At 36.5% G+C, this 16,670-nt stretch overlaps 1 protein-coding gene across 4 annotated transcripts in view; it reads right to left on the reverse strand.

The window, feature by feature from the left end:
- The window catches only part of CEPT1 (choline/ethanolamine phosphotransferase 1), a 40,798-nt gene extending 24,173 nt beyond the window's left edge, over positions 1-16,625 (reverse strand). For 2 of the 4 annotated variants that reach the window (XM_060139367.1, XM_060139368.1), the window contains exons 1-4: positions 16,572-16,623; positions 9,887-10,296; positions 5,553-5,700; positions 3,480-3,621 (exon numbers count right to left, since the gene is read on the reverse strand). In XM_060139367.1, coding sequence (XP_059995350.1) covers positions 3,480-3,621; positions 5,553-5,700; positions 9,887-10,225 — 629 coding nt within the window. In that variant the 5' untranslated portion in view covers positions 10,226-10,296; positions 16,572-16,623. Of the gene's footprint in view, positions 1-3,479; positions 3,622-5,552; positions 5,701-9,886; positions 10,297-16,490 lie in introns of all 4 variants that reach the window. The other 2 variants (XM_060139369.1, XM_060139370.1) reach the window with 2 other exon arrangements.
- Positions 16,626-16,670: the final 45 nt, after the last annotated feature.

A 16,670-nucleotide genomic window follows, 5' to 3' on the forward strand; every position in this document is an offset into this window, starting at 1 on the left:
GCTACTATACATCTGCCTATTATATCTGCTCTTAAAAAAAAATATGTGAAATCTGGGGCTTCCTGGTGGCACAGTGGTTGAGAGTCCGCCTGCCGATGCAGGGGACACGGGTTCATGCCCCGGTCCGGGAAGATCCCACATGCCGCAGAGCGGCTGGGCCTGAGCCATGGCCGCTGGGCCTGCGCGTCCGGAGCCTGTGCTCCGCAACGGGAGAGGCCACAACAGTGAGAGGCCCACGTACCTCAAAAAAAAAAAAAAAAAAAAAAAGTGAAATCTAAAATGGCATTTTTAAAACTACTTTAGAAATATCTATATTATTCCATATGCTTCCATTACATTGGTATTCTGATAAATATTTCCTTAAATGTAAAGCACTTGCAGTATATTTCTATGAAGGTTGTAGCTTGCTTTTAATTTTAAAAATAACTAAATTCGGTGTTGCTTTAATGTGGATGCAAGATTTCAGAAAACTGTATACAGTTTTCCCAAATCAAAACCAATCCCTTAGCGAATTCCTTGGAGGTCCAGTGGTTAAGACTCTATGCTTTCACTGCCAAGGGCGCATGTTCGATCCCTTGTCGGGGGAACTAAGATTCCACAAGCTGCGGCCAATTTAAATAAATAAATAAAGTCGATTTTAAAAAAATCCTTTACAATACAAATATTTAATTTAAACTGAGAAATTAAGTCCAGCTGGTCTCGATATTTCTAGATATTTTTCCACACCATTATAAGGAAGCACTACAGTTTCAGAGGGAGAGTGTGCTCCTAATCTAGTCCCAACTGCCTGATACTCTACTCCTTTGGGTCCTGCATTTTTAGCAGTCTAAGCTCGATAAATCACCCCTCCCTTTCTTCAGGTGTCTTCAATCTCTTTTCTAAGTCAGTTTCTTCTGTATGTTCAAAATTTTCCCATTAAAAATACAAACCCCTTCTTCCTTTGAGCCCATGTTTGCTCCTCTGATACCTTGCTCCTTCCCATCCCAGCTATACATTTTATAAGTAACCTGTATTAACTGTGTGCTTATTTATTTTGTTCACTTCTGTTCCCTACAGTCTGGCCTCATTTTGAGTCTTGGCAGCACTTAGCATTGTTCTCTTTTGAAATTCATCCCTCTACTGGCTTTTCATTCTGGTATGCCTCCTCCTACTCTGGCTGTTCAATAATTTTCATGGGCTTCTTTCTAGGCTTGCTCTCTATGTTTTCTGCTATTCTCATTCTATTTGGATGTCTAAAATCCCTCACATACGTGTTCTAGATAAAACTATTCCTTTGACTAGGTTCCTCTCCCTGCAGGGCCTTTCTCCACCTTCCATCCAACCACCCAAGGAGGGGAACTGGGAGTCATTCCAGTCTCTGCTCTCTCATTCATTCTCCATAACCAAATACAGACTATGTCCTACAGTTTCTACCTCTTAAGTCTCTTTCCAACCTATCCCTTTCTCTTCGATAGCACTGTCATTGTGCTAGTTCAGATTTCATTGTTCCTCACATTTAATTATGCTGATGCCTCCTAAGGGATCTTCTTACTTCTGTCACAGCTCACTCCAATTCACCCTCCAAATTGTTGCTAGACTGATATTTCCAAAAGGTACTTTTGTCATTTCCCTGCTTTAGGTCCTGCAAAGGTTCTCAGTAGATTCAGGATTAAAAGCCCTCAGCAGGACATAGAAGGCCCTCAATTTTCTGGATCTTCTCCAGCCTTATCTCCTGCCACACCCCTGTAAGCATCTTATGATTTAACAATATAGAACTGCTTTCAGTTCTTCAAGTATATATTTCATCAAAGGAATATACTGCAAGGGAAATTTTAAGACCGGCAAAAAGAAAGTTGTGATAGCAAATCACTGCTAAAAACACTGTCTATTTAACTCTTCCCTTGCTTCCACGGTTCATTTTCTTTCCTTCCTTCAGTTCCTACACCATGTAGCTGGTGCTGCTTTACTTGAAAGGGAAAGAAAATAAGTTAGGGCTAGATAAGCTTTCAAAATAAGGCTTTGAAAGTTAACTGTGAGATAATAACCAATGAAACATAAACTATGTGAAAAACAGATACTACAAATTCTGCTATTTTTGAAAACAGTAACATCACAAACAATTAAAACTGAATTAGGACAAACCAAGTGATCCTAGAAGTCTATCATAATTTGTGGTTTTTACCTAAAGCAGAAAAAAACTATGAAAACATTACTGAGATAATGTAAAGCCTACGAAAATATTGAGGAAAAACATCTGCATATAATATTTTCGATTACTGCTCTTTTCTAATATCAGATATCTTCAATATTTTCTGAGCATAGATCATTTTATAAACTGCTGATGAATGCACAGGCATACAGTTTTCAACTGGACACTCATGTCCACTATTGTCACTTGACATGTGCCTTAAACATGTTCTCTAAATCCTTTTATCTTTAAATTCTTCCAAGACATGTCTTTTAGTTAACATCCAAAGTATTAATAAATTCATGTACTGTCATAAGAACATCTTAAATTCTATTTAAATAAGGTTAGCAAAAATCATCTGAAGTGAACTTGTAGGGAACAGCTAAAAATTTCTATGCACTGTGGCTTTTTCAAGGCCTAGAAAACTAAGTTTATCAGTGATCTAAAATTTTAAAATTCATTAATTATTTGCCTTAATGAGAAATTAGGTTAAGATATTCTCCTATCATTTGACATCAAGATTTTTATTTTGATATTCCATGAAGTTTTCAGAGTCTTTTCTCAAGTTATCTTTTAATCCTACACCGTGAAAAAAATAAAAGACTAACTTAAGCAGTGTAAATAGGATCTGTGATACTTAATTAAACACCAGTTGGTGAATTCCATCCTTAACATTGTTCCAAGACTGGTTTACTCATTAATATTTACAGAAAAGTACTAATCACCACGTAGGAACTATTCACTTCGGAGTTTGAAGAAAGTTTCTATTTCATTTTTTAAATTGTTAGGCATTTTGTTGGCAGTAGTAATCTATATGGTGTGCTCATATCCACTAAATTTTTAAGAGCTTAGATATTTATAGATTCATAAATAAAACGATGTGAAAAGAATAAAATCTAATTAAGCTATGATATTTGGAGATAAGAGTTGCTCTTTGCTTTCATAAACTATCTTTTCTTTCCTGAAAATACATTTTCATGTGTCAAAGTAAAACATAGTGTTAAGGTGAATAACAGTGGGGAAAAAGAAAAATGAATTTGTCTGAGGGAAATACAGTGGATATGAGTGAAGGGCCTACTGTTTTTCATGTTACTTTAAAAATATTGGTTGGGAGGTTCTAATATTTCCTTTTAAAAAGTGTGACAGAAGGACACATGATTGAGACCGTTACATAGTAGCTAAATAACGAGAGTTTTAAACGTCTTTTATTTACTGAACTAGTGATTTAATCAAGTCCTAATACTCAAATACCTATAAGCAACATTCTACATATTTGAAAGAGAAAACAAAATCACCATTAAGTGTTACTTACATTCCAAATCGCAATGTTCCAGAAACATATGTTTGCCAATGTGCACAATAGAACATGAATGTCCCAGCAAAACAACAAAAAAACATCCAGTCAGGGTTTGTCCCCAGTTGCACTGCAATACAAGTTCCAAGAACCACGAAAACTGAAAAAGAAAGATCACAATGAAAACTGAAAAATCTGAATAACAAACATTAACTGAGCTGGAAATGATTTTACATGAGGCAAAAAGAAAACATGCTGTGAACGTACAATCTTCTCTCAGTTATCTATGCAAACAGGAAAGTAGGATATCATCTTTTACATTATCATTTACCCTGTAATTTCGATCTCTTCTTTGACTACACCACTTAGTGGAACCAAACTTCTTGAAAGCAACTAAAATACTTTAGCATTTTTTGGAGTACAGGCATAGCTCATTTTATTACACTTTGCAGATACTATGCTTCCAGATACTGTCTTTTTTTTTTTTTTTTTTAACCAGTTAAAGGTTTATGGCAACCCTGCATTGAACAAGTCTATCAGTGCCTTTTTTTTTCCAACAGCATTTGTTCACTTAGTTATCTCTCTGTCACATTTCGGTAATTCTTAAAATATTTCAAACTTTTTTCATTATTATTATATTTGTCATGATGATTTCTGATCAGTGATCTTTGATGTTACTACTGCAAAAAGATTACAACTTGCTGAAGGCTCAGATGATAGCATTCTTTTAGCAATAAAGTATTTTTTAATTAAGGTATGTACATTGTTTTTTCAGACATAATGCTACTGGCACAGTTAATAGACTAAAGTGTAGTGTAAAATTATCATTTATATACATTGGAAACCAAAAAAATTTGTGTGTCTCGCTTTATTGCAATATTTATTGCAGTGGTCTGGAATCGAACCCACAATATCTCTGAGGTATGTCTGTATTCCCCCAACTCTATAATACCAGTTAGCAGTGAAAAATTACAAGGCAGAAGGTCAAAAAGAAAGAAAAACAAAAGGCCTAGATAATTCACAAAGGGACCTACTAGCTTTAGATAGATAGTTGTCTTTTCTTATTTAGCAGATTTCATTATGGGTAATATACATTAAAAAAAAAGGAATTCCTATAAAAGTCTGCAACTCAAACTACTAATGCAAAAATGACTATCACTTAAAAAACAGGCACCTATCATTCTGCTGCCAACTAATTAAATTATAATATCCTTTCAAGATGCCCAACTAGCCTTTATAAGAGCTTAGCTGTTCCTTCCCCTCTACTAAGCAAGCTGCTGTCAGGATACACTGAAACAATGATTTTAACATACACCTACGTATGTGAATCTGAGTTCACAAGGTAAAACCATCAAGGGTTTTTGTTTGCTTCTTTTAAAATATTTTAAATGCTATGCCAAATGACAAGAAACCAATTGAGATGCTAAATAAAAAATAAGTGTGTGTGTGTCGGGGGTGGGTGGGAAGTCAGGGTGAGGGGATTTCTTCAAAGGAAGACTAGTTAGAAACTGTCACTTAATTTCTAAATTTCTTTTTTCCCTCTGAAAAACTACCGAAATATTATTTTTTAAATGGTACAAATAAAGACATAACACATATAATCTAATTATAGTAACTTATCTATTGCTAGCACCTTAGTGTATTTTTTTCTAGTCTTTTCATCCAAGCCCATTATCATAGTGATACTCCAAGTCTACAACGTAATTTTACATGTCTACATAACATCCATTTAAATATAAAGACTACAAATTCCTAGTCTCACATTATTGAACTCTCATCTATAATTTATGAGATTTTTCCATGATAACGATTATGCCCTTAGAATTTCAAAACAACAGGTGTCAAAACAATAATATATAGGGTTAAAAATAACTTAAGTAGAAATTAATTTCTAAATTTCCCAATATCACCAAATAATGAACAAATATTAACCAGATTTATATTTTTGAAAATACTAAAACTTGTAATACAAAAAACCACTTACTCTGATAGCTATTATAACACCAGGAACCTCTTATTTATCTTATTATCACTGTTTATCATATTCCTTTTAACTCTGCTAATCATTAATATTAAAAAAATCAACAATACCTGTTGATAGTGAATCACACCCATGATCAAAAAGTTCTCCCAAAGGAGAACTGCTATTGGTTCTTCTTGCCTGTTTCCCATCTATAGCATCCAAAGACTGGTAAATGAAAAGGCCACATGCACAAGCAATATACGCCCACAGAGGTGCCTGTGAAATAAAATAAGAAAAGCAAGAGTAATAAGACATATTAATTACTATATCTGGCTAATATATTTTTACTTGCAGATATTTTATCTTCATTTTTCAGAGAAATTGGAGGCTATGGGAGAGAAGATCCAGGTGCTACATAATGAAAAACTTCTGTAAACAATCAGAATTATAAGAGAATTAAAATTCCTTGCTTTGTAGGAGTACTCAAACAGATGCTGGATAACTACTTCACAGGGATAATACAGAAATCCCATGAGAGATTAGGCTAGGTAACTTCTATAAGATCTCTCCTAACATTTAGATTCTACGAATCAATTAATGAATAACCCAGTACAGTTTTTCCCAAATTGTATCTTTCAAGACGCTTATAGGTATTACACGAAAATAAAATTTCCATGCTAAACTCACTTGGCAAACATTGGATTAAACAATGTTAAACAGATTTCTTAATTGCTGGACTTCTTCCAGCCCTTCAGATTGCTAATGCATATTGTGATTATTCACTAATGCCTATTGTGCATATTCAAGGCGGATACAACATGCTGCCATTTCCCAAACTTATTTGAGCATGTAACTTATTTATTATTTTTTATAAATTTATTTATTTTATTTATTTTTATCTTTTAAATTTTTGGCTGTGTTGGGTCTTCGTTGCTGTGGGCGGGCTTTCCCTAGTTGCAGGCTAGCGGGGACTACTCTTTGTTGTGGTGTGCAGGCTTCTCATTGCGGTGGCTTTCCTTGTTGCGGAGCATGGGCTCTAGGCATCTCTTCAATGTTCCATGAAAGAACACTAGGAAAATAATGATCTACTTACTAGACAGAGTGCTTATATTATTTTTCAAATATTTATGGTCACATTTTCAAGGAATGGTTTCTCTTTTCCCAGACAGAAACTGAACCACTAATATTGAATTTAAATATAGGGAACTAAAAAAGGAGAGCTTTGGGACTTCCCTGGTGGTGCAGTGGTAAAGAATCTGCCTGCCAATGCAGGGGACACGGATTCGAGCCCTGGTCTGGGAAGATCCCACATGCCGCGGAGCAACAACTAAGCCCATGCACCACAACTACTGAGTCTGCGCTCTAGAGCCCACAAGCCACAACTACTGAGCCCACCTGCCACAACTACTGAAGCCCGTGCGCCTAGAGCCTGTACTGAACAACAAGAGACGCCACCACAACGAGAAGCCCGCGCACCACAATGAAGAGTAGCCCCCGCTCGCTGCAACTAGAGAAAGCCTGTGTGCAGCAAGAGACCCAATGCAGCCAAAAACAAATAAAATAAATAAATAAATTAAAAAAAAAGGAGAGCTTCTATTTGGTCTGTTCTCTGTAAGAATGTGTCAGAGTGTTTTGCATCACTTTTTACTATTTTCCCATGCCCAGGCCATGAAAAAAATTTTATAACCACAAGATATTTCTCAGATATTGGTTATCAAGTTAACCGTATTAAATGCTCAGGGCTGCAAATTAAAACTACCCAGAGCTGCAAAAAATATTCAGTATATTCTGCACTGCAAAGAGGTATCTCTCTGACAGAGGTCTATTTAGATCTCAGTTATTAAAGGTAAAGATCTTCTCTTAAATGTTTTGTTGGAATCTCATATTTTAAAACACTGAGGTTGCTAAAAGGATCATCGTACATACCTCCCCCAGGCTCGAGTTACCAACCTGGAAAACAATAACTGTGGTTATGTAACCATAGTTTACATGCCAGCACACTGGACTAAGTGATTTATCTTATGTGACTAAGAACTCTACCTTTCTAGACTTTGGGTCTACTGCTTCTTACTCTTAGAGGAATCCAGTAACTCTCTTGAGCTGTCCTATAATGTCCTATAATGGCCATTAGCCAGCCATCTGTGATTATTTTAGTTTAAATTCATTAAAATTAAATAAAACCAAAAATTCAGTTCCTCAGTTGCTAGGTACATTTCAAGTGTTCAATAGCCAGAAGTATCTATGGCCTCCGTATCAGACAACACAGACACAGAACACTACCATCATCACAGAAATTTCTATTGAACAGTACTGCTTTAGGGGACTAGAAAACAAGGAACTTCTTGGTGGTTTTAGGATTTTAATGGGGAAAAGTGTTACTCTGGAACAGAGACAACTTCAAGTATTAGTATATACATAATCCTAGAAAACAGCAAGATGGTTATTACATATATTAGAGAGAGCAAAGCCTTCTTATCTTTGGACTTTTCTTTCTTCCGGTGAATCTGTAGAACACTAAACTAATATTTATATATTTCTTCCTTGTTTCCATTATTTCACAACGCTCATAGGTGTTTTAAGAAGAAAGCCTTCTCATTCAGGAGCCAGTCTGGTCTCAGCTGGGTTAAGAGCCTGATACACTGAATATATCAATCAGGGAATTATTACTGTACAGTCATATTCCACCTTGAGTCCTCCCAGCAGCATTCTGAAAAGTTCTCTGTGATTAGTGTAGTTCCTATTCTGGAAGTTTCCCCAAAGATTTAACTAATTCTAAGGTTACTCTAATAATTCCAAATCACTTAAGAAGAGAGGATGAGGAAAAGTATTATAGGGAACATGGTGCCTGGTATACTCTGGGTGTTGAATAAATGACTATTCGTGGCCAAGCTACCCTCCACCCTGCTCTCACTCCCTGATCCCCATCCTGGAACTAGTTTAGGACTTAGAAGGCTTCAACTGGAACCAACCCAGTTCCCTGTTCTTCTATACCTCTAAAGATGTGCGAGATCTGGACCAGATTCCTCTGGAAGTATATGTCAGGTCCTCAAGGAAGCCAAGAGTAAAACAGCTCGAAGAATGTGATAAAGAATCCCAGGACATATTTAAACAATTGTACTGGTGTTTATTTTTAAGTTTATTGATTGATGTAAAACAAGACAGTTAAGAAAATGAGGGGAAACCAGAAATTTATCCATACAATCTGTATAAACTGTACCTGTATAGTAAAAGAGGAATTAAGATAAAGGTATTCAATTGTGAGGGGAAAATAAACATCTGGCAAAAGACAAAAAATAAAGTATGTTTTATAGGTAACTGTGACCCTCAATAGCTACTTTAAGAGCAATATGTGGTAACGAATTAATGAAAACAGAAAGGTATAAAGGATTGAACGGTGATAATTTTATCTCAAAAAATCATCTGAAAAGACTACATTAAAAAAATTACTTCAAGCTTAAAACAAGACAAGGAATGTTGTGGCCATTATGATTTACATGGTTCAGTCACTTTTAACAGCTTTAGTTGAGGATCACCTTCTATCCCCTTGGTTTACCTGTGGCTGATCATTCTGATTAATACAGGAACAATAAATGTTTTTGATTCTCCTTCATCTACCTAACTACCTTAGTTCGCTTTTTGACAAGAATATTTTAAAATCAATTAAACATCAATTTACCCAGTTCACTTTTTGACAAGAACATTTTAAAATCAATTAAACATCAATTTACCCATTCAGATGAAGGGCTCTAGTTTCAGTTTTGGTTTTAGGAAGTGAGTAGAGAAAGTAAAAGAGGGAATAGCAGTGGAGAGACTTATATTTGAGAAGGCCCAGGGAGAGTCTTTGTAAGCAGTACCATGCTTCCCTTTTTTTAATGACAGCCATAGCAGGATACCACAGCAGGAAATACATTATACTGTTTCTTTCTTATACTTCTTTTGCCTTCTTAGAATAAGAGAGATACTCCTGAGGTTATCAGCCACATATGTTTACAGGAAGGTAAAAGGGATATTCAATAACTCTTACTGGAATCAAGAGAATACTTTTGATAAGACTGATTTATAGCTGTGCCATCTTACTACCACAGACTTTCCTCTTTGATCATTTTAAACTTTGCTAAGACTTTACTAGCCATTTTAAAAAAAATGGGATAAAACTCTTTTTTAAAGAATTGAGACTTAATGATTTTAAAGGAATATTTTACATGTTAGTCTCAACTAACATTAATTTATCTACTGGGATCAGAGTCCACACTTTGCTTCTGGTTTCTCATAAGCATAGTGTATATAAAGTAGGTTGTAGCTATGAGCTTTATTAATGATATATATGATAGGATACTTTAAAACAGTTGACAAATAGCTGTGAGATTATCTTACCTTTAGTTAAATGACCTAAAAATTCCAATTATAGGGTTTCTGGCATGCAATAAATGTTTATATCTGTTATTAAAGAAATTCCTCTTACCTGCTCTGTAGCTGTAGGACAGTAGAAGACTAATAAAACAGTTGTACAGATGTTTATTGACAATCCAATGATCGTGATGAGATTTGGGGCAATCCAGGAGGGAACTCTTCCAACTAGCCATTCCCAATACCCTTGCATTAAGGGCTCAAGCAGGGACCGTCCAGCACTCTGATACCTGTGTTCTTCTAGCCGCTTAAGTTGGTGTCTTGACAATGGTGGTGTAGGTAACTGAAACAATTTATTTAATACACACCCTGGAGTACTCATATGCCCGAAGCCCAAAGGGGACTCCGGGTGAGAATCTCCACATCGTCTCCTTGTTGACCGATGCCCACTCATGGATCTTGCCTTTTTTTAATTTAGGGAGTATAATTTATCTTGTTTTATAGCTTTTTGTGGATAGTCTTTACCTGGGGGAAAAAAAAGATATATTCATCAGCCACTATTTATATCAATGTCAGTAAATTAAACAAAAAATCAAACTGGTAACAGAATATTACATATTAAACAGGGATCAGAACACCAGGGATCTGTTTTTAGCTCTAATTCTTATTGATGATGTAAGCCAAAAGAAGTCATATAACCTCACCTTTAAGTGAAAAATATTAAGAATTTTAATAGTAATATGCTTCCTGTTACCTTATAGTTTACCTGACTTCGAAGCTCATGATCTTCTTGTTTCTATCTCACACTTTCAGTAGTATAAATCGAAAAAAAATCCTAGAAATGACCTAATCATTTCACATATATGGAAACTGAGGTCCAAGGCATACCCAAAGGCAGCTAGTAAATTAGTCTTAATAGTGGAGGAATGACTTGAATCAAATGGGTCTTAAACTAGATATTTATTTAGAATAGCTAATATTTATTGAGCACTTACTATGTACTAAACACTTTAAGCAAGTTTTATATATTAACTCATCTAATCCTCTCAACAACCAAAGAAGGTAAAGACTATTAATTATCCCTATTTTTACAGAAAGTGACACTAAGGCACGGACAGGCTAATTAACTTGTCCAAACTCACACAGCTGGTAAGTAAGGTTCAAACAAACACAAGGTTTCTGTTTAAATTAAAAGATAAAACTTATTAGTGGAAAGGGATATAAATGATATTCCAGGAGGGGATAAACAACAATGAAAAAAATTAACTTTAAGAGGACACCATTTATGTGTTAGCAGTGACCTGATAAATTGAAGTAGTAAGAAAAAACTATAACTGCATTAAGTGATGACTGTTCATAAAAAACCTTAAATCCCTGAAGTACTTGCACTTGACTTCAAAAAGATCAGAAATAACATAATTATCATAAGTTATTAAGCAATGTAAGAAAACAATGACAAGTTTAACACTTAAAAATCAGTATGGTGATATCAAAGGTATGAAGTGGTGAGGGCCTAGAGTAGGGTGGTAAAAATGGAAATATGAAAGACAGTCAAATCTATAAGTAATTTCTACTTAGAAGGAAGAATCAAGAGGAGGTACTTAGGAATTAGATATGAGGGGTAAATAAGTAGAAGAAAAAAGAAATCAACAGTTAAAGACTAGTGGTACTGCTGTCAAAAAGGAGAGTTTGGAAGGAAAATCAGTTTGTTATTTTGGCTTTTGGCGGGTGTGGGTGAGAGGGGATCTCGGGATGAGAGTAGGAAAGACATACATGCAACTTTTAAGTAGAGATGTTTTAGACAAAATCAAATGACTGGAGTTTGGGTAAGAGATAGAAATTTCAAGTTTTCAACTTGGAAGCTGAAGTCTAGTTAAAGACTAGAAAGTAGAAAATTTCTTGAAGGCATTAAGTATGAAGAGAAAAGGAAAAGAATAAAGAACCTTGTGGGAAACTCATGATTAGCGAGCAGGAAGAGAAGCCATAAAAGGATTAAAAAAGGAAAAAAAAAAAGAAAATCTTAATGGAACTAAAAGGGTAGTGGCATTGAACCAACACAGGTGTACTCTGATCTCCTGGCAGAAAGCTATCCAGAATGCAATATGAAATTCCCGGAAATGCTGCACTGTGGGAACACAGAATGTGATACAGGGTCTAGGACACCTCAACAATGGACCTGGTAGCAAAACATGCCCACGACTTCTCTCTATTCCCAAAAACAAGACATTCCAAAATTTCAATGTCACGAATGATCTAAAGTGGCATCCCAAACCTCAGTCAATCATGTATCTCAATAATTGGTTTAGAGAATAGTTATTGTAGTCATTAACTGACTTAAATAAATTTTCAAAAATCTATAAAGAATCATCAGTACCCCAATTTAACTGAAGTGCTCTGAAATAAAAATATTGTAATAATTTTCAAGCCAAGTCAAATGAAAGCTAATTTCCTACTATTTCAAAGAATTCTTCCACACACCCAACTGTACCAAAAGCAACTGATTAAAACTGTTTTAAAGTAATATTTATACAATGTCAAACAACTGGTTACAAAATCATTTTAGATGAAATGACAGACTGATAACCACCAAAATACTGTGCTATAAAGCAGCCAAATTTTCAAAAGTCAAATTGAATGATGTATTTTCATATTTGGTGAGCTATAATCAATCAGCTCTTATGGATTTCCACTTAAAATGGTAATAAAAAGTTTAGCCAACTCAATTTATATTTTATTATTGCAGTGTTCCATTCTCCTATAGTTAAAAAGTGACATATTGAGGATGCTGGCCTGCTTTTGGCACTAAACAGCTACAAGCAACTGATCCTAATGGTTTTAAGTTTGAGCATTTGGCAGGACTATTTGATAAACTGATACCTTCCTTCTAAGTGTTTTCCCCTTCTGACCTAGATTTTTTTTTCCCTTCTATTTCTCTTTTAGAAAAATCTACATTTTGACAAACCTTTCTAGATCTAGTCATTATATAATTCATACATTAAAAAAAAAGAATATTTCAATTTGGAACACTGTCTCCATGAAGCTTATTAGTAACAAGATTTCAAATAAAAATTCAGATACATGTTGCCACTGACATATATAGTTAGCTACTTTGCTTTCAACAGGTAGCCACAGAGGTTGCTGTCACTACCACAGATCCATCTCCACTGTTCCTTCCTCCCATCACCTGAGACCAGGAGGCTATTGCCACGAAAACCGTATCAGGAGAAAAGAGGCATTTCTGAATTTCAGCAAGTGAAAAGCAAGCATACCAAGGGAGCAGGACAGTGTAGGTTGCTACAATAGAAAAGCAGACTCTATGGAGAGAAAGAGGAAAAGGATGTGAGATGGGAATATGGAAAGGAGGTACAAACATTACAAAAATTACTTTAGCCACTTGAGATTTTTATCTAACGTCAAGCTTATGCCCAAAAGGTTGGGGAGAAAATGTCATTTTTCTACCCACACTATAAGGAACTAAAAAATTAATGCAAGAAATTAAAATTATTGCTGGTTAGCCTAGAAACCTAGACACCAGTCCTAAGTTTTTATGAGAAAATGGATTCCAAGTTTCAAACACATTCAACCAATATGTGAGTGCAGTAAACAAGATAGACATGGTCCCAGCTCCCATGTCCAATGGGAAAATAACTAAAAGAAGGTAAACAAGCAAATAACATTACACACTGTGATGGGCGCTATGGAGAAAACAAGGTATGGAGCCAGGAAATAGTTGAGGTGCACATTTTATTAGATAAGGTGGTTGAAGACGATGAAGACGAAGCATTTATACCAAATTCAGAGGAAGAGAAGGAGCTAGCCATTCCAAGAGCAAGGGGAAGAACAGTCCAAGAAAGGGAGAACAGGCCCTGACCCAAGAGTGAGCTTATCTTTCTTATTCATACCTCTGGGATCACTATGGCGGGGCAGTAGTAAACCATATGAAAGAGTGGCATAAAATAAAGTTTGAAAAGCCAGACAATGCAGAGGTTTATAGACTTTGGCAAGGAATTAAGATTTTATTCTGATGTTATAGAAAGCCATCAATTAACTTGAAAAGATTCCTATAATTTTGTAGCACAGCCTATTTGTTAACTGAGGAAATGTTCTGATAAATTGTAACAGTAAAAGTGAGTATTTTAAACGTTTAAAAATTCTCATCACCTGGAATTCAGTTTATGTTAATACTGATCCTATACCTATTGTACTGTCCTATACCTATTGTAACCTTTCCACTTGTAGTCAGCAAATTCCCCTCCTCTGCTATAACCTGGCTCAAATGTGATACTCCTTTCATAGCACTTACCACATTTTGAACTTTTTTGCTAGATGTTGTTGTTTTTTGGTCTTTTCCCCACACTGGTATGTAAGACACAGGAGTGCAGGGGCCTTGCATGTCTTAATATTCTTTCCCCAGAATCCCAGACCATACCTAACATTAGGTAGGTAATCAGTACTTATTTGTGGAACAATGAACAAATATGGTTCATCTAGTATTTAATGAACACCTAGTTGCTCTAGACCCTTGAGGAAACAGAAGGATTGAAATATGCCATCCATGCTCTCAAGCTCAAAGTAGTGGTGGGGAGTCTTGTAAACAGCTAAGTTATACTGCGAACAAACTGTTGTGGGAGTCCAGAGGAGGGGGCACATATGGTCTACCCAAATTCTTCTTTGTGCAGGCACGAATATTTATATGAAAAGTCCAACAAAGGTACAAAAAATAAAATCAGAGATATTTAATGAATACCTTTACTAAAATTATACAAAATTTGTGGACCTTAAATCTATGATGTAGAACATCTGTGCTTATAGCAGCTGAGGATAATAGCATGCTGCCTACATTATTCCTGTGTTCAGCACTGGGGAACACCTGACAAGTATCACACTAAAAAAGGAAACTCCAACTGCTCAGCAGAGCGTAAGGTAAGCTTACACAATATCCAACCTGTAGTGTGAAATTCCAAATTCCCATCCTCCCATGTCTAAGGGTTCCAAATTTTGAGCTGTGCTGATTCAGCAGTATGTTTATAGTCCTCTCACAGGAACTGGTGACTACACAGCTCTTTCCACTTTTATGGCACGACTAGAGGAAAATACTAATGGTGAACAATATTTGGGAGGCAGAGCAAATTATAAAAAGCAAGTTAAAAAAAAACTAATAGGATCACAGGATTACATTCAGCATTATCTAACAAGTGATACACAGAACAAGTTAGCAAAAACAAAAGCCTTTTCAGCAGACTTGGAAGCTAAAACAGTACTGTGTAACACAATTTAGATCTACTGTTTTGCTGAAGTGAAATCTTGCATTCCTTAAAAAAAAAGGAAGCAACTTCCTCCAGAAACAAACAAACAAAGCCAAAGCCTAACATTTTGTGGATTATTTTCCTATTCCCTTGAAAGAGACAGCACAGCGTGACCCTCAAAAAGAACATCACCGGCACTTTAGCCAGCTTAAAGAAGTCTACTGCTGCCTAGAAAACACATTGACTATGCAATAAAATATAACTGCGGTTATAAAACAAGTTTACAGTTAAATATCAAATATATAATAGTGTTTATAACGTAAATTTTAAGAGACTGGGTGTGGGAGAGGAAGAAGAATGAAGTTATGAAACCACAATTGTAAATATTCAATAATAATCTATTAACTGGACAACAAATAAAGACATCTCTGTCAGAACAGGTTAATACAAGAGGCATATTTATCTAGCTTATTTCTTAAATGGCAGGGTTGTAAAGACAGGTTGTACAAGGGGCTTCTGACTAGCTTTTGCTCAGCACAAAACAAATATGTAGCAAACTGCTTTTAGAACTTCGATTTCTGGAATTTTACGTGAACGCCAATGGTTCTAAAGTCCTTACGCCCTAAATGCCTTCACCAGTCTTACTTGGGTTGTTAGTCAATTCAACACCTCCACTGAACACATGCCTACTAGTATGAGAGTAGAAACCGAATCTTTATTCTTTGTTCACATACAAGACACTAACATTTGTTTAAAGATAATTATGAATTTGCCTACTACCGTAACAAGGATTCATTAATGAACTGAGACTTCAAGCAAAATTATAAATTAATACCAATGATGCAAAACGTCAAAAATGACACAAAAACGCCAAGCACCGAATTGGAGAAAAAACAAGTTAAACGTAAAGATCCCATTCATCCAGTATTCTTGGAATACCGGCAAAGACTAGCAAACCCTCCTGTCCTTTCTCCTTCCAAGAATACTGCTGAAATAAGCCCTAGCTGGCAACCTCAGAGCTTGTCAATATATCCTGAAATTTCTAGAAAAGTTGCTGACCAAGAAGTGCGGCCCTAGCCACGAATCACCAGCACCGTATTCCAAAGGGAAGGCAAATCCGGCACAGGATGTAATACGTTTGTGGACCTGGGAGCACCTGAGCAGGAGGGTGTGAACCTGAGAGCCAAGGTCGGTTCCGCGCGGGCAGCGCCCTCGGCCCGCCCAGTCCGGGCCGCCGAGGTTTTCCCCACCCCGACTCCCAGCACAGCAGCCCCCGGACTCTACCGCTGGCAATGCCCCATATCAATCTCTCCATCCGGGGCCATAGGAGCAGTCGCCCCTCGCCCTCCCCACAAGCGAGCGCGAGGCAGGACTGCGTTTGCCTCGCGCGAGTCCATACACAGCTATATTCCAATGCCCCACCCCAGAGCTTGCAGCCACCTCTCCTCTTGAGAGTCGTGTACCCGGACATACCCTTCACACCCTGGCCGTTTTCCAAAGACCGAGCCCCGCAGCCTTACCCCGGCCCCCAAAAGCACACCCCTGGAAACAGACCTCCGCCTCCAGCCGACTGAGTGACTCTGATCCGCGGCAGCACGTTCACGACACTTTCGCGATTGCCGTAAAGGGATATAGGGTCGGAACAGGAGGCGG

Source organism: Lagenorhynchus albirostris, chromosome 2 (assembly GCF_949774975.1).
Source record: "Lagenorhynchus albirostris chromosome 2, mLagAlb1.1, whole genome shotgun sequence".
In the NCBI taxonomy this organism is placed as follows: domain Eukaryota; kingdom Metazoa; phylum Chordata; class Mammalia; order Artiodactyla; family Delphinidae; genus Lagenorhynchus; species Lagenorhynchus albirostris.